General features: G+C 42.0%; 1 protein-coding gene across 1 annotated transcript in view; it reads left to right on the top strand.

Annotated features, from left to right (window-relative positions):
• The window catches only part of LOC148514013 (cilia- and flagella-associated protein 47-like), a gene marked incomplete at its 3' end in the record, with an annotated part of 651,210 nt that overhangs the window by 236,618 nt on the left and 391,891 nt on the right, over positions 1-22,701 (top strand). Inside the window, exon 40 of the mRNA XM_088481183.1 lies at positions 4,894-4,980. Coding sequence (XP_088337309.1) covers positions 4,894-4,980 — 87 coding nt within the window. The remainder of the gene's footprint in view (positions 1-4,893; positions 4,981-22,701) is intronic.

The following is a 22,701-nucleotide window of genomic DNA, read 5'->3' on the forward strand; positions in this document are numbered from 1 at the left end:
ATGGTGCGGCTAAGGTGCCGATGATGTGGCTAGAGAGCCAGTAGAGTGGCCGGAGGCTGATGATGTGGCTTGGGAGCCGATGATGTGGCTTAAGAGCCGTTGGTGCGGCAAGGTGCCGATGATGCAGCTGGAGAGCCAGTAGAGTGGCCGGAGGCCGATATTGCGGCTTGGAAGCCGATGATGCGGTTTAGGAGCCGCTGGTGCGGCAAGGTGCCGAGGATGTGGTTGGAGTGCCAGTGGTGGTCAGAGGCTGATGTAGCGGCTTGGGAGCCAAAAATACAGTCTATGAACTGGTGCGGCTTTGAAGCTGGGAAACAGTCTGTGCTCTGCTGCGGCTTGGAAGCCAGGAGGCAGGCTGTGCAATAGTGCGGCTTGGAAGCTGGGAAACAGTCTGCAGGACACTGGAAGAATGACTCCGCATACAGGAACTGTGGGACAAGGTAAGACCGGCAAAGATTCAGACTTCTGGGTACAGAACAAACATTCTCCGGACATCAGATAATATAACTGGCCCTGAGTGCAGGGCTGGCTGTAACTTAAAGAAAGCAGGGTTCATTCAGAACCAATTCCTGGAGAAATCAATTCCTAATTAAATGCACCTGCTCTGCACACAGACAGTTAGTTAATTAGTGTGATCAGCACAGACGGGCAGGAATAACAGGCTATGAGCTGTACACAGACAAGACCGGATTAGATTCAGTATCCCAGTCGCAACTATGTGTGGGACCTGCCAACAAGATGATCCGCTACCCGTGGATCCTAACACATACTGACAGTGAACTGGGCTACTCCTGATGACATGGTAGAGACCATCAACACACAATTAGTCTGTTCTTCTGCTTCCTGAACTAATCCCACCTCTCCCCTCTGCCAGCAACCCAGTGCAGTGCACAGAAAAGATGTACATTTCAGCAGACAGTGTGAGACAAGTTGCTCAATAGTTTTAGCACTGAGGAAAATTTCTGGGCACCAAGAAACCCTCGTAAGGACATCCTAAGCTAGACTGCTTACTACTGTACTTTCACTTTTGTGGCTCAACACACATGCGCAGTTATTGCATTGCTGACTTTACTTCATCAACCAGTCATTGTGGTTACTCTTTCTTTTTCTCTGAAACACGGGCCTTGCCTGCACTTATGTCTGGTAGACTCTTGAGACAGTTCATCTCCAACTCTTTATCTGTTGCCTTCTCTGCCTTCTGCAGAATACATAGCATTTCTTGCACTGAGCTGTCTCTTGAGCACTGTCCACTGAGCTGTCTCTTGAGCTCTGTCTACAGAATTCTTGGGAAAATGGGATATGTTAGGTTCCTGAGGGTCTGATTCCGAGATATACGCAATGCCGATATTTACACCATTGAGCGTGCATGTAAGTAGTACTGTGCACGCACAGCGATTGGTTTGCGATTACGTAACACAGAGGATTCACTAGCAAAATGAGTGACCGGTAATCAACGTTTGGCTGATGTAATGAGGGGTGGCTAGGCAAATGCAAGTGTGTCAGGACCAGTGATGGCTCAGGTAAGCTTTGGAACACGTTAGCCTATTTTTGCAATTGCGATCAGTAAAAGATCGCAGTTGGGATTCCATTACCGTATATTTCGGAATCAGACTCTGAGTTAGAGAAACCATGTTCTAGGGCATGAAAAGGTTGCAAACCACCTAGCATGAAACCATTGCAAAGTTTCGTACATTGCATGCTTGGTTTCATAAGTATTCAGTAAACCATACACAGTACCAGCGCTCAGAAATCAGCATATTTACTTATGTTGAAAACATGATAACTGTGCTATTCTTTACTTGGCAGAGATTAAATACTTCTAAACTCTAATGTAACACTGATCCATTTATACAGATTCACAGGAATATAATAGAACACTTACTTAATTTTGTTAAATTAGTCACAGGCAATGTGTCAGGATTAAATGTCTGTATCAAAATACTGGAGTGGATGTGTCACCAAAACTGTTATCCCAACTGAATATTACTGTTACAAAATAATAAATAAAAATAAAACTCCACAAAATCACTGGACAAATTTACGTTACAAAACTTATGCATCCAAAAAGCTCTAAAAAGCCGTAAATAAAAATAGCGGATTTACACTCATATATTTAGTAAAAAACACATTTCAAAATGTATCCATCTCTGCCCAAGCAGGACATGCACCTGGTATACCCAAATAAATTTACACCCAACAAGGTCACAAACACAAAATATTGGTTTTCAAACCGAAATACAAATTTTCTATTTCTTATCGATTTTAATAAGAAAAATAATGATGTAACAATGGTAGTGAGCAGAGATGGCGCATCGTAGCCTCACACAAGCAGACTGTGACATCTAGGTTCTACCCAAGAGCCAAATACAAAAATGAGAGAAAGATAATGTAATGTGGTGGTAATGGTACACAGGAAACAAAAGCTGGAAGTGGACAGTCAAAGATATGAAGCGAAAATACAAGTGAAAAATATACAAATTCTTCCTTTAGTGATCTTGTTGCTTTTGTTCCATGTCACCCACATACATGTAATAAAACAAAAGTCACAATCGTTTAATACCATTGGCAATCAACGAATACACGTCAGAAAAAGGAGTAACAGTGCAGGGTGTTCAGGGTGAATTCACGCCTTACAAATTGTGTTTACTTTAAGTATGTTCTTTGCCGCAGGGGCGGTATAAGAGCGGAGGGGGCCCGTGTGCAACCTCCATGTGTGCTGCCTCCTCTCCTGCAGTGCAGTAGACTCTGGCTTTGTGCCACAGTCTACTGCGCATGTTCAGGTCTCCGGGAACATGGTGCCCACGCTACATTCCAGAAGACTTCTTTGCTGCACATGCACAAATCTCGTGAAAAATGAGTCCTACGCCATTTTCCCAATGATTTCTGTCTGCAGTGCTGATGCGGGACTCCAGAGAGGTAAGTATAATTATATGGGTTCAGGGTGTACAGTGTGGGCCTATGTGCACCACATACTCTGCACCCTTTATAGATGTGCCAATGTTTTTTCGCTTACAGAATAATCTTATATTTCCCTCATCAAGGTCTGGTCTGTATGGTCTGTAACCACAATAACACCATAAGGAGAGAACATTGCTCACAATAGTGAAGAACAGTTTGAAATAATTTTTTTGTACAACACAGACAAATACATACACAAAATACTCCGATAATCCAAATGTATAAAAGGGTGATTCAAACCTTACCAGAATTAGGCTGTAGAAAGTGTAGCAATAGTGGGTACGATAGGTTCCACTTTGGTTAACTGAAAGGGAAAGCCGCTGACTGCGGAGATCTTGGTGTCACTTTGGAGACTCAAAATCTAATTGGTGATATAATTTGAGAGAGAAATTTGATTCTTTTAAGCAACACCATTCTCTTTAAAAAAAACAACAACAACAAAAAACAAATTAAATAAATTTTAGGACAATATATTGACTTGGGATGTAGTTAGTATGCCGGCCGCCGATATCCAGGCGTCTGAAGCCTGAATCTCGACAGCTGCCATTCAAACGAAGTCGGGGCGTCTTAGTTGTTAGTCGCAGGGGAAGGGGAGGGTTAGGTTTAGGCATCACAGGGGGGTTAGGGTTAGGCTTTCAGGAGAGGGATGTTAGGCACCAGTGAGGGGGGGGGTAGGTTTAGACACCACTGGGGGGGGGGCTAGAGTTAGGCACTAAGGGGAAACAGATAGGTTAAGGCACCAAGGGGGGAGGGTTAGGTTTAGGCACTAACGGGGAGGGTTAGGGTGCAGAGTGGGAAGGGTTAGGGTGCAAGAAGGGAGTGTTAGGGGGAGAAGGGGGGAGGGTTAGTATGCCACTGTCTGCATTTTGACAGCACTCATCCCGACTGCAGTATTTTATACCCAACCCATTCACTGTGTATGAGCAAATATGAAACCATTGAAACAGTTGCTGCAATGCATTTAAAGATTATATATAATATAAAACAAATAGCAATAATCCAGGCTTTCCAATATAGGTCTAGTACCTGTTCAGAATGTAATAAGATACAGTATGTAATGGAGACGGTAGCATTCCAGGGAATAATTAAAAAAAAGTCCAGTTTAAACCAGCAACGTTTGGAGATACTAGGGAACTTTTTATATACATATATTATGGATTACAAATTTAACATGCTGCTTTATTTTAGACACTGTGAAGTCGTAACAGCCTTTCCTAAGACATCAGCGTATAATTTCAACATACTGCATTAGCAGTTAAAGCTCATTAAGAGGCATTTGAAATCTGTTCAAGAGAACCACCATTAATGAGTGCTAATGAAAATATTTCATGATATAGCACTTCTACAAATATGTTGCATGCTGGTGCGACAATTAAAGTTATGTATACTTATATCCATGCATTTTACTTTTTCAGAACTGTTACATTGTATTGCCATAAACATTTAATTGATTTCCTTCTGCGGCAACTCTAATTGAAAAAACACAAAGGCCTATTTTGAAAATTGCACTTTCCCTGAAGCCTAATATTAATGCTAATGCTCTTTCTTAACTTCCAAATTATTCTGTACCACAAACATTTTTATGCTATTTTGCTCACATTGGTTTGATGTACACACCCACTGATCTGATTATTATTATTATTATGTATTTTTACCATTTTCCCTTGGAGCTATATAACTTTATTGCTCTATTTGACAGCTGTTAAATTGAAAATATCTTATCTCATAGGATGGCTTCTTGAAATATATAAGCTTTAAACTTAGAACTGTAAGTGTAACATTTTTAAGTATTGTAACAATTATGCTGTCAGTATAACCTGAAATAATATGACATCTGCCACTGATTTAATAATGTCTTTTGGTGAAATGAATTAAACTTGAATTATTTGTGTATAGCATTTATTCATAAATGTGTATGTTTTTTTTTTTCTTCAGAGTGATTTTAGTGGAATCTACAAAGGATTTATCATTCCCTGACTACCAAGAGGAAATTGTCAAAATAAAACAGGAACAAAATTGCAGGTATTCTATATGTCCTTGTTACAGATGTGTCCTCATACATCTATCCCCCGTGCGCTATAAGTCGCGCTACACATAACATGAGAGCTCAGTGTGACTAGGTAGTGCAGATCATCTTTTTGGGCAACTTTTTACCTTCAAATGTGTCTTATTCGCACACCTGCATGTGTCGCGATATGTAATTTGGTATTTGTCAAATGTTTTGTTACTATGAGAAGTGTATAAAATGGAACAAGAAATAAGTGAAAAGATAGATTGCACCTAAGATGATTGTAATGTAGATAATGTAGGCCTAGTGATTGTAATGTAGATAAAATCTCGGCATCAGTTCCAAATGCTTGGCTTTGGATCTCTCTGCTCTTATGAATGACTTCTTGCATGCCAGTATATGCAGTCTGATCTGGCCTAAATGATGCGTAACTCAGAATAACCGTACAGCTAAGGAAGGTATGAGAAGATTATAATTACTCTTAAAAGTATATAGTAAATGGGTTTAGTGTTCTAAAGCTGCGTACACACTAGCCGATATTTTGAACGATAATGATATAGTTATCGTTCAAGCGTTCAAAATATTGGCTAGTGTGTATGCTAAAAACAACCAGTGGTGCACGCTTCTGCTGGTCGTTTATGATAACCACAGTCGGCTGTACACGCATGGCCCCACTCCCACTCCCCCCCACCCCCCCGCCATCGTCTGTCGCTGGTCAGCATCGGCAAGTGTGTGTAGATTTGCCAATGCCGACACCCACGCCGGGCCCACCGATGACGATATTGCCGCATACACACATCGTGTAGTGTGTATGTGGCTTATGTGTGTCCACATCAGTGGCAATACTGCCAGATCACTTAATTAAATGATCTGTAGTTGGTGCATCCTGCTTGTATACTTTAGGGAGCATGGATGGAAATTATATCCTTGATTGCTATGTTAAATTAAACAGTTCCCATAGGACTACGAAGATTTTCAGATCTAGTCATGCCAAAGGAAGAATTTACACACCCTAGAAAATCAAAGGAATTACATGATGATTTGATGTACCATTTGGAATTTGGCAAGCTTCAAATATTTTTTGTGTTGCATGTATGTTCCCCAGACATGCTGCTTTTTGCTTGGTATAGATATTGAGTATGTGTCCTTGGTTGTTTAGCAGTGTGTGGTGTTTTGGTTAAGTTACTATACATCCACCTCACATCTTTGTTCTGCTTTGACAACACTTGCCCCTGTCACACAGACTATGTTTATGAGTGCATATGACCCCTGCCACTTGGCTCTTCTTTGACCACTTCCCACCGTCTCTGGCTGCAGCTGAAGTTTATGTTCTTTCGAATTAGCAGTTTTCTTTTTTTTTTTTTTACTACACATTTTTTACTTTTTTGCTAAGATATAATAGATGTAAAATCCTGCTACAAGTAATAACTGCTTAAATGCTGTAATGTTATTAATATGAACACATTAAGGTAAAACAGACCCCAAGCAATAATAAGCAGAGTTGTACCAGGTAAAAACTTGAATTGCAATCAACATCATGTGTAAAAGTTTTAAAATGTAATTGATCACAATGTAAAGCAGATTTACAGGGTATATAAGGTTTAAATCTGTCCGTTATATTTAGATAAAAATCCTTATTACATCTATTGCGCTGATTAAATCACTTCAAACACAACTCTTTCTTTTAAATAATATTGTTAATTTCCTTACTATATTCTATTTTTACATGTATATGTATACAGTCATGGCCAAAAGTTTTGAGAATGACATAAGAATTGGTTTTCACAAAGTTTGCTGCTTCAGTGTTTTTTTTAGACCTTTTTGTCAGATGTTACATTACAGATGGTATATTTATGTAAACTTACAAGCATTTCATAAGTGTCAAAGGCTGCCTTTACAGCTTGTATTATCCCTGGAATATACAGTCAGGTGCATAAATATTGGGACATTGACAGAATTTTCATATTTTGGCCTCTATTCACCACCACAATGGCTTTGAAATGAAACAAACAAGATGTGCTTTAACTGCAGACTTTCAGATTTAATTTGAGGGTAATTACATCCAAATCAGGTGAACGGTGTAGGAATTACAACGGTTTCTATATGTGCCTTCCACTTTTTAAGGCGCCAAAAGTAATGGGACTATCAACTCAAAAGCTATTTCATGGACGGGTGTTGGCTAGTCCCTCGTTATTTCATTATCAAGTAAGCAGGTAAAAGGTCTGGAGTTGATTCTAGGTGTGACATTTGCATTTGGAATCAGGAGGTGGCTCAGAGTCAGACTCATCCAGAAGCAGTCCATCATCAGATGACACATCATCATCATCCCATACAGTAGATTGCAAGACCCTTTTAGCTGGTCTGCTGATAGATGCATCATTCTGATGTACCTTAGACGCACCCTGCAACTGTATTAACCCACTGAGGGGGCAACATCTGTGAAGGTGCAGGAGGTTGCAGCAGGTTTTGTGCTGGCAAAAGGTGCTGTTGTTGAAAACTGAACTGTGGACACATAGGAGGGCCTGCTAAACGCCCCACAATGGTTGTAAGTGCTTTTGCAAAGCACTCCCATGGCGGCTGCTGCTGAGCGACAGAAGCCTCAGAAGGACCCGGGGCAGTGTAACAACAGAAACATAACTCCTCAGAGGCTATGTCCCCTGCCCCTAACACTGCTGTACATTTACAGAGCAGTTTAATAGGGACCAAATTAGTTATATCACTCTCACTGCCAGACATAGTGGAGAGGATCACTTAATAACTGAGAGTGTTTCACAGACTGCGCCTCAGACAGTCTCAGACTGCCCCAGAACTGCGTCTCAGACTGCGTCTCAGCTTGCGACCTATGCCACACCTGCACAACACCAGTGCTATGGCTCAGAATAGCAGAATGGGTACAGGGATAGCAAAAAAAGAATGACAGGTTTTAGCAAGAAAACAGAGAGACAGCGCTAGCATACAGTCGCAAACAAATGCAGAAAATGATAATACCTGCACTTAATGGCACTTCCTTAAGTCAACTTCAGAGACTTAAGCTGACCACAGCCTAGACCAACTTACATCCAACCAGCCAACTAGTTGATTGGTTGGAATGAAAATCTGGTAAGGTATGAAAGCAAATGACAATCGGCAATTTGCTCCCAAACGTCGGAAAATGAACAAAAACTGTTGTTTGAACAAATTGTTTAGATCAAACATTTAACAACCTTATCTGAATGACCATTTTCATCTGTTTTCTGGCATTTAGGAGCAAATTGCTGATCATCATTTACTCCAATTCCTTACCAGATTTTCATTCTAACCAATCAACTAGTTGGCTGGTTGGATGAAAGTTGATCTAGTGTGTGGCCAGCTTTAGCATCTAGCAGGATAAAAGTGCTACATACACTGACCAAAAACCAGAGGAGAGGTATGTAGGTGGACCTGTACTCCGCACCGCCTGTCGAGATCAGCAACACACAGCCAGGAGAAAGACCCGTCGAAGAACTCATGGGGAGGTGGAGCCGGAAGCAGGAAGCTGTCACAGATCAAGCCAGACCACAGTGGAAGGGCACGCTGAGCAGCGGGGAGGAGCCGGCTGTTAAATAGGGAAGGCTGCCTCCCCTGACCAGCATTTAACCCTTGGGACGCTGGAGTGTTCCACAAAACTCCAGTCCTCAGTCCCAGGTGGCTTAGTGTGGATGCAGGATTCAGTGCCTGGCCACACTTTCTGTCATCCCCAGGATGTCCCCCAACCCTGGAGGAAAAAGACTGCGACTTGGCATGCACCACCACGGCGCATGTCGCTTACCTGCACCCTGTAGCTTTCGGCCACAGTCTAGGTAGCCAAGACCCCTGAGGTCCGCCAAGAGGCACAGTTCAGTATCGGTGTCTCAGCACCAGTGGGGTGATGATGTGGCAGTGCAAACTTCCACTGGACTGTTCGCGATGACGCTCTTATAAAAAAAAGTCAAATTTTCAGGGGCTGTTAGCAACAGCCCCACTGTGATACAGTGACCCGACTCCGGCCGGGCACCAAACAAAACTGAGGAGCCTCCGGCCCGGGGGCGGGGTATAGAGGGAGGCCCCATTGCATCCTGGGAGAAAAATTTAACTGTGTGGTGCCCGGATGTCTTTGCCATCTCCTATACCCCAAGGTTTCCTGTGGACCCTATGGACCTTGTAGAAAAAGAGATAACAAAGCTATATATATTACCATATCTCTACTTTTTGTTTGTCAACCCGCCTCTTGAGGATTGACCACAAGTTCTCAAGGGAATTAAGGTCTGGGGAGTTTCCTGGCCATGGACCCAAAATGTCAATGTTTTGTTCCCCGAGCCACTTGGTGCACCATCATGCTGGAAAAGGCATTGTTCGTCACCAAACTGTTCTTGGATGGTTGGGAGAAGTTGCTCTTGGAGGTTGTTTTGGCACCATTCTTTATTCATGGCTGTGTTCTTAGGAAAACTTGTGAGTGAGTACACTCACTTGGCTGAGAAGCAACCCCACACATGAATGGTCTCAGGATGCTTTACTGTTGGCATGACACAGGACTGATGGTAGCGCTCACCTTTCCTTCTCCGGACAAGCGTTTTTCCAGATGCCCCAAACAATCTGAAAGGGGATTCATCAGAGAAAATATCTTTACCCCAGTCCACAGCAGTCCAATCCCTGTACCTTTTGCAGGATACCAGTCTCTCCCTGATGTTTTTCCTGGAGAAAAATGGCTTCTTTGCTGCTGTTCTTGACACCAGGCCATGATTTTCTATTGATTTGTTACAAAATTTAGGGTAAGTTCTGCCTTATATTCACGGTAGAGTTTTGTCCTCCTATTAGATTGTTGTAGGTGGCTGTGTGTACATGGAAATATATATCACATTGGGTTATCTAAGTGCTATAACAGTTCGACCCTTATCAATCGTAACTATCACTAATCCAGCTCATTCCATTATGAAAGTAAAATCATCTTCATTAGTTTATTACCCCATCTTCATTTCTTATTGGCCCCATGCTTTTGCATTAATGTGTATGTCTATAATGGATTCCATAACTGATTCAAAAGTTAATTTTAGTGCTACATACATACATTTAATAAAAACGTTATTCTGGCTATTACTATTATGTACTGTACTTTTTACTCCGAATCCTGCAGGACTGCACCCTGCAGTTAACTCTACAGCAGAAAGGAAGAAAAATTATCCCACAAATTAACTGCATATAAAGCATACATTGTATTATACTGTATTTTTAGATATACTGTACCACTAGTAATAACACTTTAATGTATACATAACCATCAGCTTGGAATGTCTGTTTCACTTGTATTGTCTTTAAAATTATTTCCTTTTCATATATATAATTATTTATAGACACAAAATTTGTCTTTGTTAGGCAAATACAAAACTGAGAATTTGAAAGGTATAGTCAGTAACACAGGAACCATAAATTTTATTGTAGTTGTAATTCTGAGTAATTCACTGTTGTTCATGATTTAGCTTGAAGTGCTATATTGTGGGCAATAATTAATTTTGAATCTTTCCCAAGTTGGTGTTTAAAAATAGATTTGAAAAATATATTTTTGGGTCATGGAAATAAAAACGGTGTTTTCTGCTTTGTCAGTGTAAGACACTAGGGGCCAATTGTAATAGGTAGTCTGTTTTGGTAAATTGCGAGTTTGGTGCTAAACTTGCAATTTTTCACAACTCTCCAATGTAATAGGGTGTCTGTTCACTAAAACTCGCATTTTTCAGAGTTAGTAAAACTCCCCATTCTCAAACTCGCATCCAGATGTGTTCACATTGAAAACAATCAACTCGCCCAATGTAATAGTGTCTGTTTCAGACTCGCAAAAAAAAGATTACCAAAAGTCCCCAAATATTAGACCTGCTTCAGGCTAGCAAGTATATCCTGAGCAGGTCAGATTAACACAGAAACATGCACATATCCATGAGATATGTATATGTTTCTGTGTGTACTTATGTAAAATGTTTTTAAATGTAAAAAAAATTACGTGCACCCCCTCCCCAAAAGCATAACCAGCCCCGGGCTTTATAAAGCCTGTTCTGGTTCTAAAAATACAGGGGCCAAAATGTGTAGGGGGCCCCTGTATATTAAGAACCAGCACAGGGCTTTGTTGAGCTGGTCCTGGTTCTGGAAAATCAGGGGACAAAACAAGTAGGGGTCCCCTGAAAATTCCAGAACCAGCACCGAACTCTTTCTAGCGGGGGGATAATGCCACTGCCAGGGAAAACCTTTCACCGGTTTCCCCGGCCAAAGCATTTTCCCTGACCGCTAGTCAGTCCAGGCCAGGGGTACCTGGGGAGTTGGGGACCCCCCCCAATAAAGGGGCCCCCCTCTCCAGGGCACCCCAGGGCTAGACTGATAGCCTGGGGCTAGCCCCGGCACCCTATGGCCATGGGTGCCTAGTTGATAGTGTTAGTGTAAAGTGTTAAAATAAAGTTTCCATATTGTCTTTAGTTGTAGAACCACAAGTACCAGCAAGCCTCCCCTGCATGCTGGTATTTTGCAGAACCACAGATACCAGCATTCGGGGCATTACGGGCCTGCTAGCACTTGTAGTTCCACAGCAAAAGAAATATGTAAATAAACAAACATACACCGTGAATGTAAAATTTTAATTAAACATACATGCACACTCACACATACTCACCTAGTATCCGAAGTAATCCATAGGGGTGGACCTGAAATAAAAAATCCATACTCACCTCTCCTATGCTTCGATCGCGTCCACTTGTCCAAGTAGGCAATCCAGGGGTTAAGGTAACAAACATGCAAAAAACCCGATCCATGCGGACTGAGCAAAGGTATGTGTGTACACATACTTTTGCTCCGCGTAAATGACCGGGGCAGACGTGTGGACCGTCAGTGAAGGGGCCGCCAGCCAATCAGGGAGCATCGTCGTCGGAGCAGCTCCCTGATTGGCTGAATGCGGTCAGCCTGTGTCTCCCATAGACTTCTATGGTGAGAATTCCCCATAGAAGTCTATGCAGGGAGCCGCTACATCATAACCGCAAGATTAATTGAGGTTAATCTTGTGGTTACATCAATGATACAATGTCGTGCGTTTTCCACTTACATTTTACATTATACAATTAGCATACGGAGTCCATTAAAATGAGCATTAACACTAGCAGCTGTGACTTGAACATGTTTATAGCAAACTTTATTGAGTTTCTTTGCTATTAGGCACCATCTTATGATGGTAAATATTTCCCAAGTCACCTTGAGTATAAACCAACTATATTTAAATTCCTACTGTTTGGATTATTTATATACCTAAGTATACACATACCTCCCAACTTTCTTGAAATGGAGATCGGAACCTTTGTACTCACGGAATTTGCATACTTGAGAAAAGGGTTGTGGCCTTGTGGCAAGGGTCATGGCCTTGCAGGAAATGTTCTGCCCATGAGCCATTCCCCCTGTTTTCGACATGCTGGTGGCATGCCCATCACACTGGGAGCTGTTGGGCATGCCCACAGTCCCTCTCTCCTGTGAATAGATGCCACGTGCATTTGCACAGCATCTATTCATCACTTACACTGCTAAGCAGACCAGCAGGTGAGAGATGGACTCCAAAATTCCTACCCACTGTGGGACACTGCGACCTGCAGGTGGGAATAGCAGGAAATTGCCTGAAAAGTGTGACTTGCCTGCCAAAATAGAGACGGTTGGGAGTTACTGATGTGTCCTCACTCATATTTGCTGCCACTGCCACTTGGAGTCTCACGTCCGCAAATGAGTGAGTGCATTTTGTTCGCTCCCTTAATCCATAGGATTGCATGGTGTCCATAAAGATGTGTCTGACTTTTGTGCCTCCTGCCCTGAATGTCAGTATCGTGCTCCCAGACCACATTTCAAAAGTCCTCTAGTCCCACTACCAATTATAGAGGTACCGTTTGAAAGGATACCTATGGACTTGGTGGGACCCTTGTTGAAGTCTGCCCAGGGACATGAATATATTCTAGTAATTCTGGACTACGCTACCAGATACCCGGAAGCGATACCACTACGCAATACATCTACCAAGTCCATTGCTAGAGAGCTGGTCCATGTTTTTAGCAGGTTGGGAATACCTAAAGAGATACTAACTGATCAGGGTACCCCATTTATGTCAAAAGTTATGAAGGAGTTGTGCCGCTTGTTTAAGATTAACCAGTTAAGGATCTCGGTTTATCACCCCAAAACCAATGGACTGGTTGAGAGGTTTAACAAGACCTTAAAACATATGTTAAAGAAAGTAGTCAACAAAGATGGTAAAGATTGGGATTATTTGTTGCCTTATCTGCTGTTGGCCATAAGAGAGGTTCCCCAATCCTCCACCGGGTTTTCACCTTTCGACTTGTTATATGGGAGACATCCAAGAGGGTTACTAGACATTGCCAAGGAGATGTGGGAAGGGCAGTCCAGTCCTTTTAAAACAGTGATTGAACATGTTTCCCAGATGCAAGAGAGAATTGCGGCTATAGTGCCGATAGTTAAGGAGCACTTGGAACAGGCCCAACTAGAACAGCAGAGGGTACATAACCGCAATGCACAGTTAAGAAACTTTGCTCCTGGGGACAGAGTGTTGGTGTTGGTTCCTACTGTAGAAAGTAAGCTGTTGGCTAAGTAGCAAGGGCCCTTTGAGATCTTAGAAAAAGTGGGACAGGTAAACTATAAAGTTTACCAGCTGGGGAAAAGAAAACCCGAACAGATATATCATGTGAACCTGATAAAACCCTGGAAGGATAGAGCAGCACTGTCAGCCATCCAAGCCCCTCCAGTAAAACCCGGTTCCCTGGTACCCAAAGTGACCGTGGCAAAAACCCTGTCAGCCAGTCAACAGCAGGAGGTCAAGGAATTTTTGATCCGAAATAGGGTACTGTTCTCTGACCTGCCAGGAAAAACCACGGTCATCAAACATGACATAGTCACTGACCCGGGGGTTAAGGTTAACCTAAAGCCCTATAGGTTGCCTGAAGCACAAAGGGAATCTGTGTCAAAGGAAATTTAAAACATTTTAGAATTGGGGGTAATTGAAGAATCACATAGTGAGTGGTCCAGTCCCATTGTGTTGATTCCAAAGCCAGATGGGAGTGTGCGTTTTTGTAATGACTTCCGAAAGCTGAACAGTGTTTAAAAATTTGATGCCTACCCGATGCCAAGGGTGGATGAACTAATTGAAAGGCTGGGGACAGCAAGGTATTTAACCACTCTGGACCTAACCAAAGGGTATTGGCAAGTGCCATTAACCGAAAACGCCAAAGAAAAAACAGCTTTTTCTGCGCCAGAAGGGTTGTTACCCTTTGGGCTACATGGTGCGCCTGCTACCTTCCAAAAAATGATGGATAGGATTCTAAGACCCCATAGACGATACGCTGTGGCTTATCTGGATGATGTGGTCATACATAGTCCTGATTGGCAGTCTCACTTACCCAGAGTACAAGCAGTGTTCGACTCCATCCTTAAGGCAGGTCTGACTGCCAACCCGAAAAAATGTTGTCTAGGGATGGAGGAAGTAAAATATCTGGGGTACACCATTGGCAGAGGTTTGATAAAACCACAGCTCAATAAGATTGAGGCAATACAGAACTGGCCACGACCCCTCAATAAGAAGCAGGTGAGAGCCTTCTTAGCGATCACTGGATACTATAGGAGGTTCATACCCAGTTTTGTCACCATTGCGGTCCCACTTACTGACCTTACCAAGGGCAAACAAAAAACCATGGTGGAATGGGGTCCGGAAGCGGAGAAAGCTTTCCAAGAATTAAAATTAGCCTTATGTACCCAACCTGTTCCGGTAACCCCTGATTTTGACAAAGAGTTTGTGGTACAAACCAATGCATCTGGTGTAGGCATCTGAGCCATCCTGTCCCAAAGCAGAGAGGGTGAGGAACACCCTATTTTTTACCTGAGCAGGAAATTGAATACCCATGAGAGAAACTATGTCACAGTGGAAAAGGAAGCTTTGGCCATAAAATAAAAGCAGATTTGAGTTTTGACCTTTGGAAAAGCCGGTTTGGGACCTGGGGGTGTGGATGTGAGGAGAGGGTGGGCCCCATCCACAATCCACTCAAGTTTTGTTTTTTGGCCTGTTAGCAGGCTCATTAAGCTCTGCACCTGGAACTGGCTGATATAGGCTGTGTCTAATTGTAAGGGAGGGTCTGATACCTGGGAGAGCAAGCTGGTTGGCTCAGAGACACTTGGTGAAACTACCTGTAAGGTCTGTGCATGTGCTTGTGTTGATGGTGGAGGCAGTAGGCACCACTGTTTCTTTAAACCTCTTGTTTAATTAGTGCCCAGACGGGCTAGCATTTACTTTTATGTTTTGTTTTTCCTTTTACTTGGCACAATAAAGACTGGCGCCGACCAGTTAGCACGAGACCCAGACTGGTGTACTATTTTCCGGCTGGTGTGTGTGTGAAGAGGGAGTCCTTCTACCCCAGGAGAGGGACCCCTAATCCAGTCCTGTTACAATATATATATATACATATATATATATATATATACAATACAGTATATGGGTGCGTGTTTCTTTTATAACCCCTTTATACATACAGTAAGTGCTTCATATTACTATAAATGTTTGAAGCTCTGAAGCGCAAAATGCAGTTTCCTTTGTTCAAATTATAAAATTGTCCACACAATAGATGAAACACCAATCAGATGAAATATCAACTACTCTTGCAATGATAAGCACTGCTCCCGTTCACTAACTCTTCCTCAACGGCTTGAAATGCAGTCTGAAAAAAAGATAAAATAATGGGGCGCACAATAGTGAATAGTACATTTTTCATATACTGCTTTGAATAGTGATTAAAAACATGTACAGTTCATCCGGAAAGTATTCACAGCGCTTCACTTTATCCATATTATGTTACAGCCTTATTCCAAAAAGGAATAAATTCATTTTTGTCTTCAAATTTCTACACACAATACCCCATAATGACAGAGTGTAAAACATTTTTTTGAGATTTTTGCAAATGTAATTATAAAAAAAACAAAACTAAGAAATCACATGTACATAAGTATTCACAGCCTTTGCTCTTTGCTCAATACTTTGTTGATGCACCTTTGGCAGCAATTACAGCCTCAAGTATTTTTGAATATGATGCCACAAGCTTGGCACACCTATCTTTGGCCAGTTTTGCCCATTCCTCTTTGCAGCACCTCCCAAGCTCCATCAGGTTGGATGGGAAGCGTCTGTTCACAGCCATTTTCATATCTCTCAAGAGATGTTCAATCAGGTTCAAGTCTGGGCTCTGGCTGGGCCACTCAAGGACATTGAATTTACCACAGGTAGCCTCCAATTAAGCTGTTGGAACATCTCAAGGATGATCAGTGGAAACAGTATCCACCTAAGCTCAATATTGAGCTTCATGGCAAAAGCTGTGAATACTTATTATGTACATGTGATTTCTTAGTTGTTTTTTTTTATTAAATTTGCAAAAATCTCAAAAAACACTTTTTACATGGTGTCATTATGGGGTATTGTGTGTAGAATTTTAATGACAAAAATGAATTTATTCCATTTTGGAATAAGGCTGTAACATAACAAAATGTGGACAAAGTGAAGCGCTGTGAATACTTTCCGAAAGCACTGTACATCCAAGTAGCATTTGTAAGCATGTAGTAACTGATCATAGGGTTAGTGTAGTGTCAGGGGCGGATTGGGATGGAAAACCAGCCCGGGAAATTTCTGGAAACAGCCCTTAAGGGGGCGGGTCTGTTGACAGGGTGGGGTCTGTGGCGGGGGGGGGCAGAATACTCCCTCCTCTTAGGGCCTGGAGGGGCTATTGCAAGCCACTGAGGAGAGCAGGGTCAGCAACAGAAATCTTGCTATATTCTTTCTTTGGGAACCCCCATCCCTCTGCACTAGGTACAGACCAGTCAGTTTGGAAGTGTTTTTTCTTACCTATATGGCAGTTTCTCTGCAACGAGGATCCTCTGAAGAATATGAGCCTCACTGGACAGCGTCTTCAGCCGGTATTCACTATTCATGTAGACCACACTGTCTTGAAGATGCCTGTTTTTGTAGAAGTATAACCAATGTCGTCATCATCATAACCAGATAATGTACAGTAACAGATGTTTTTGTGCAGGGAAAAATGTGAATTTCCCTGATCAAACAAATTCTGTGTCTCTCCAGGCCCCCGTGTTGCTCCAGACCTTCTTACGTCTCTCCATCCCCAGGCCCCTTGTAGTTCTCCAGACTCCCTGTGTCTCTTTATCTCCAGGCCTCCAGGTCCCTCTCCAGGACCCCCTCAATCTCTCCATACCCAGGTCCACCTGTAGCTCTGAGCCCTATTCCCCCTGCCCCAGTGTGTCTCTTAACCTCATTCCCTCAGCCCCAGTGTGTGTCTCAGCCCCATTCCCCCCAGTCCTAGTGTGTGTCTCAAACCCATTCCCCAGCCCCAATGTGTGTCTCGGCCCCAGTGTGTGTCCACCTCATTCCCCCCAGCCCCAGTGTGTCAGCCTCATTCCCCCCAGCCCTAGTGTGTGTCTCAGCCCCAGTGTATGTCAGCCTCATTCCCCCCAGCCCTAGTGTGTTTCTCAGCCCCAGTGTGTGTTAGCCTTATTCCCCCCTGCCCCAGTGTATGTCTCAACCCCATTCTTCAGCCCGTGTGTGCCTAAGCCCCAGTGTGTGTTAGCCTCATTGCCCCCAGCCCCAGTGTGTGTCGCAGCCCTCGTGTACCCTAGCCCCAATTTGTGCTAGCCTCATTCCCACCAGCCCATGTACCCCAGCCCCAATGTGTGTCGGCCTCATTCCCCACAGCCCCTAGGTGTCTCAGCCTAGCCCCAATGTGTTAGTGTCAGCCTAATTCCCCCCTAGACACCTAGGGACTGGGGGGAATGAGGCTGACACTTACACATTGGGGCTGGGGCACATGGGCTGAGACACCTAGGGGCTGGGGGAAATGAGGCTGACACTTACACATTGGGTAAAGAAAGAGAGAAAATATAGCAAACTCTCATAGGCCTAGTCAACTTACACATTGGGGCTGGGGCACATGGGCTGAGACACCTAGGGGCTGGGGGAAATGTGGCTGACACTTACACATTGGGGCTGGGGCACATGGGCTGAGACACCTAGGGGCTGGGGGAAATGAGGCTGACACTTACACATTGGGTAAAGAAAGAGAGAAAATATAGCAAACTGTCATAGGCCTAGTCAACTTACACATTGGGGCTGGGGCACATGGGCTGAGACACCTAGGGGCTGGGGAAATGAGGCTGACACTTACACATTGGGTAAAGAAAGAGAGAAAATATAGCAAACTCTCATAGGCCTAGTCAACTTACACATTGGGGCTGGGGCACATGGGCTGAGACTCTCTGCCCATGTGCCCCAGCCCCAATGTGTGAGTGTCAGCCTCATTCCCACCAGCCCCTGTGTTTGTCTCAACATTGCCCCCCCCATCCCCTCCATGCAGCCGCCGCCGCCACCACCACTTACTTGCAGATCCCCAGCTTGTCTGCCCGCTGCTTGTCTCTCTAGGCCGCTGTATCGCTGTGAAGGCTGGCTTCTGTCCTGGAGGTGGGGAGTCGGGCAGGGCTGCCGAGGGTCTGGACAGAGTCGGAGCTGTCAGTGGTGACTGACATGCTCCGCAAAGGCTTGTGGGAGAGCTGTTGCAACTGCGCAGCAGCTCCCCCGTCAGGCTATTTTTTTTCATTAGCAGCGTTTGCGCATGCACATCTGAAGTTGTAGAGCTGCCCGATCAGAGCGCTGCAGCAGGGGTGGGAAAGTGCTGGACAGCCGCCGGCCACTGAGGGGAGCGGCCCAGTGGGAAACAGCCCGGTGTCCCGGCGGCCCAATCTGCCCCTGTGTAGCGTAGACCTGACATGCCATATTGTATACACCAGACTTGCGTTCTCTGCTTTCTCCTCATCCAAGCCTCCTTCTGGTACCATCCACTGAGCATGTGCCACTTTCCAGCTTAATGCCCAATGCATTTTATCATTGTTAGACTTTGTCAGGCGGTGGTGCTACCAAGGTTGTGTTTTCATTATGTCTTAACTAATAAGCTAATTAGTTATTTGCCATGTGTTAAATTTAATATGCTCTGCGTTCATTACATTTTTTTTTTCAAAATTACATGTATACAGGGAAATAAAGAGAGGTTATTTCACTTTTTGGGGCACTCAAACCTGATAAAATGTAATGTTTATTCATATACAACCAAAAGATTACTTCAAAAGAGGTCATTATAATGAGATGAGCTAAATACAACACTTAAGTTTAAAATACACACAATATTATATATATATATATATATATATATATATATATATATGTATGCCTTATAGGTATTTAATTGACACAGTCCCTGGTGAAACACGTGTCTTTGATTCTCCGGATTGGAGTGTGACCTACAGGTGGTGTCTTCTCTGACCATATTATCGGACAGCACCTGGGTTAAGTCCAAAAACAGATGTCTATCATTTTTTTTTCCAACACCTCTAAGGTCTGGAGAGGGGTCCACTCACATTCAGTGTGAAGTTGCCACTTTCCCCAGTAGTATATTAGAGGGGTTCTTTTTCTCTCTCTTTTTTTTACAACATCTGCGGCCAAATGTAATAGGGTGAGAGTTTAGAAAATGTGACAGTTTTTTCATACAGTCAAACTCGCATGTTTTTAGACTAAAAAAACTCATGATTTAAACTCTCATGCAGGTGTTTTCCAATTTTGAAGATAAAACTCGACCAATGTGAGAGTTTACTGCTAAACTCTCAGATTTTCTAAACTCTCACCCTATTACATTTAGCCCCTGGTCTCATAAATGTAAGCACTATTTTTGTTTCATTATATAGCACAAGTGTTATGTTATGTTTCCATGGTGATGAAACACTAATTCATTGCTATATGTTAAACACTTTCTTATTACTGTTTCCAGGTGGATGATTGTTATTATTATGTTTCTAGTTAATGGAACACAGTTTTCGATTACATGCTAAACACGGCCATATTTTACGTTCCTATGGTAATGTAACACTTATTGTAGGTTACACATTGCCAGCATGTGTGCCCCCATGTGGAGGATGTCCCAACTTTCAAATATCTCTTGATCTGCAATTATATTTAGAAATATTTCTTTGTTTTCTATGGTCGTATTTAATTACATAATTAAAGTTCAATTTAATTTGCTAATTTGATATATATAATTTTGGGTGACAGCATATTTTAAGATTTTTATTTTAGTAGCTACACTAAATATTCATCTTATACTTTGCCATACACAATTTTATTGTGACCGTTACAATTGAGTCAGGGAATTTTTTCCCCATTTTTTCTAAGTTGTTTTGTAAGACCTGGTGCTTGCCTACAATATATAGTTATTATTACCTATTAAGTGTATCACTTGATATTGGCAAAACATCAAGCATATATATAATATTGTGTGTATTTTATATTTAAGTGTTGTATTTAGCTTGTCTCTTTATACTGACCCCTTTTGATGTCATTTTCTTTAGTTATTTACAAATAAAAGCTGCGTTTTATTAGGTAGGTTCAAGTGCCCCAAAAAGTGTACCTCTCTTTTTTTCTCTGTATGCTAATATACACTCTCATGGGTGCATCTCTACATTTTCTATAAAACTTGGTACTTTTATTATGTGATTGTGGATTTAGATACCAACCCCTTATTACTACCATTATCATTACATCAGCTAGAGTACGTGTAATGGGCATAAGTACCGTAGGTGCAAGAGGTGCAGCTGCTATGGTGCCCAGAGCTTGGGGGGTCCCCATCTACCTTGTTAAAGTTTCATGTGTTATATATTTTTTTTTTACCACTGGGTTGCTTGGCCTTTACAAACTTTTGCAAAAGGCCTTCAAATACCTAGTTATGCCCCTGGTACCAGTGCTAAGGATCATCCCCTGTCCCCTGGATCATATAAAAAATAAATTTTTGTCATAAGGGCAGATTTAACAAGCCACTAGCTGGAGAGAGCAGTTTGCATTTTGTGTTTTTCCATCTATTACGAAAAGCAGATTATTCTGCTTGCAGCTCCATAGTATGGCTGCAAGTAGAATTTGACTTCTGTAGTTAACTCTCAAAAGCTACTGGGACCTGTTCTAGACAGCTTCTGCATCTATTTGAATCTGTCCTATAATGTAAAATACATCATTATTTATAGAAAATGCACTTTTTACACTTTATGTAAAATTTATTACAAACTTTATTAACAATATGGGAGAATTAGGCATCATTTTCTTGTAGGACCATGATGATTGCCATTTTGAATAGGTATTATTATACCTAATACTACTAGAAAATAAAGCAAAATATTATGGTAAAAAATGATCCTTCATATTAAGGGGCATATTCAATTGGCAATGTTAAATATTTTTTTCCCGCAGTGGGGTTTTATCCACGGTAATTTCTATAGGATTTACCCCTGTTTTTTTTCTCAGAGCAGGTGCAAAGTAGGGAAAAATGGTTATTTTAAGTTAGAAATGTCAGGACTTTGTTCAATACCTCTGCCCCCCCCCCCCACCACACCAATGCGCAGAATTATAGGTTAAAATATGTGGGACAGGTATATGGGGGTGCTGTATGAATTGGAGTTACAAATGTCTCAAAAATCAACTTATTGACATAGTTTACACCCCAAAATAACCAGCAACATTTCACTGCTATTAAAAATGCACAAATCAGCCATTAAAAATGCACAAAATATTTTTTTTGGGACAGAATAGACATCAGTACTGTTATCCAATATATATTTTATATTTTTTAGGTTACAGGCTGATTTCCCCCATTTGAAATAAAATTCCAGCAGGGTTTTGAACTAAAAATGATCTCACCCAATTTTTATTCAATTGATTAGCGTGAGAATTGGGCGCTCGCATAGTTGCAGTATTTGGAAATTGGCTGTGATAGTAGTGTTGAGTTGTTTGGCAAAATCTCGTGACCAATTGAATATTCCCCTAAAATATGCAATAGATCTCATGTTTTGCACAAATTACAATCACATTACAGGTTGAGTCTCCCATATCTAAAATGTTTGGGACCAGGGGTATTTTGGATATCGGAATATTCCGTAATTTTGAATAATTGCATACCATAATCAAATATATCTTAGGAAAGGGACCCAAATCTAAACACAGAATGCATTTATGTTATATGTACACCTTATACACACAGCCTGCAGGTCATTTTATACAATATTTCAATAATTTTGTGGCTCAAACAAAATTTGTGTACAAACATGAAATTCATTTATGTTTCATATACACCTTGTACACAAAGCCTGAAGGTAATTTTATACAATATTCTTAATAATTTTGACCCTTAAATAAAGTTTTTGTACTTTGAACCATCAAAAAGCAAATCTTTAACTATCTCAGTTATGCTAAAAAAAATTCCGTATTTTGGAATATTTGGAAATGGGAGACTCAACCTGTACAAATAAATAAACTAATAGATAATATTTAAAATAAAAACCTATATCAGGACTATATAATAGATAATTGTAAAGCAAATATGGTGCTGAATCGGATGTGAACTCACAAGGTAATTGCCAGAGCGGCTACTGCGGGCCATGTGGCTGTTTGATGGATTGGATGCAGTATTGCCAGGTCCGTGCAGCTGTTTGGTGGACTGAATGCCAAATTGCAAGCACTAGAACGGAAATTCCGAATAGCAGGTATGATTCCTTTAGTCTCTAACTATTTTCGCTTCTGAATGGAGGCTTTCTCAAAGACTTGGCAATTCTGCATTCAATCCATCAAACAGCCGAACGGCCTGCAGTAG

The sequence above is a fragment of the Taudactylus pleione genome, unplaced genomic scaffold (assembly GCF_031769625.1).
Source record: "Taudactylus pleione unplaced genomic scaffold, aTauple2 ptg000265l, whole genome shotgun sequence".
Lineage (NCBI taxonomy): Eukaryota > Metazoa > Chordata > Amphibia > Anura > Myobatrachidae > Taudactylus > Taudactylus pleione.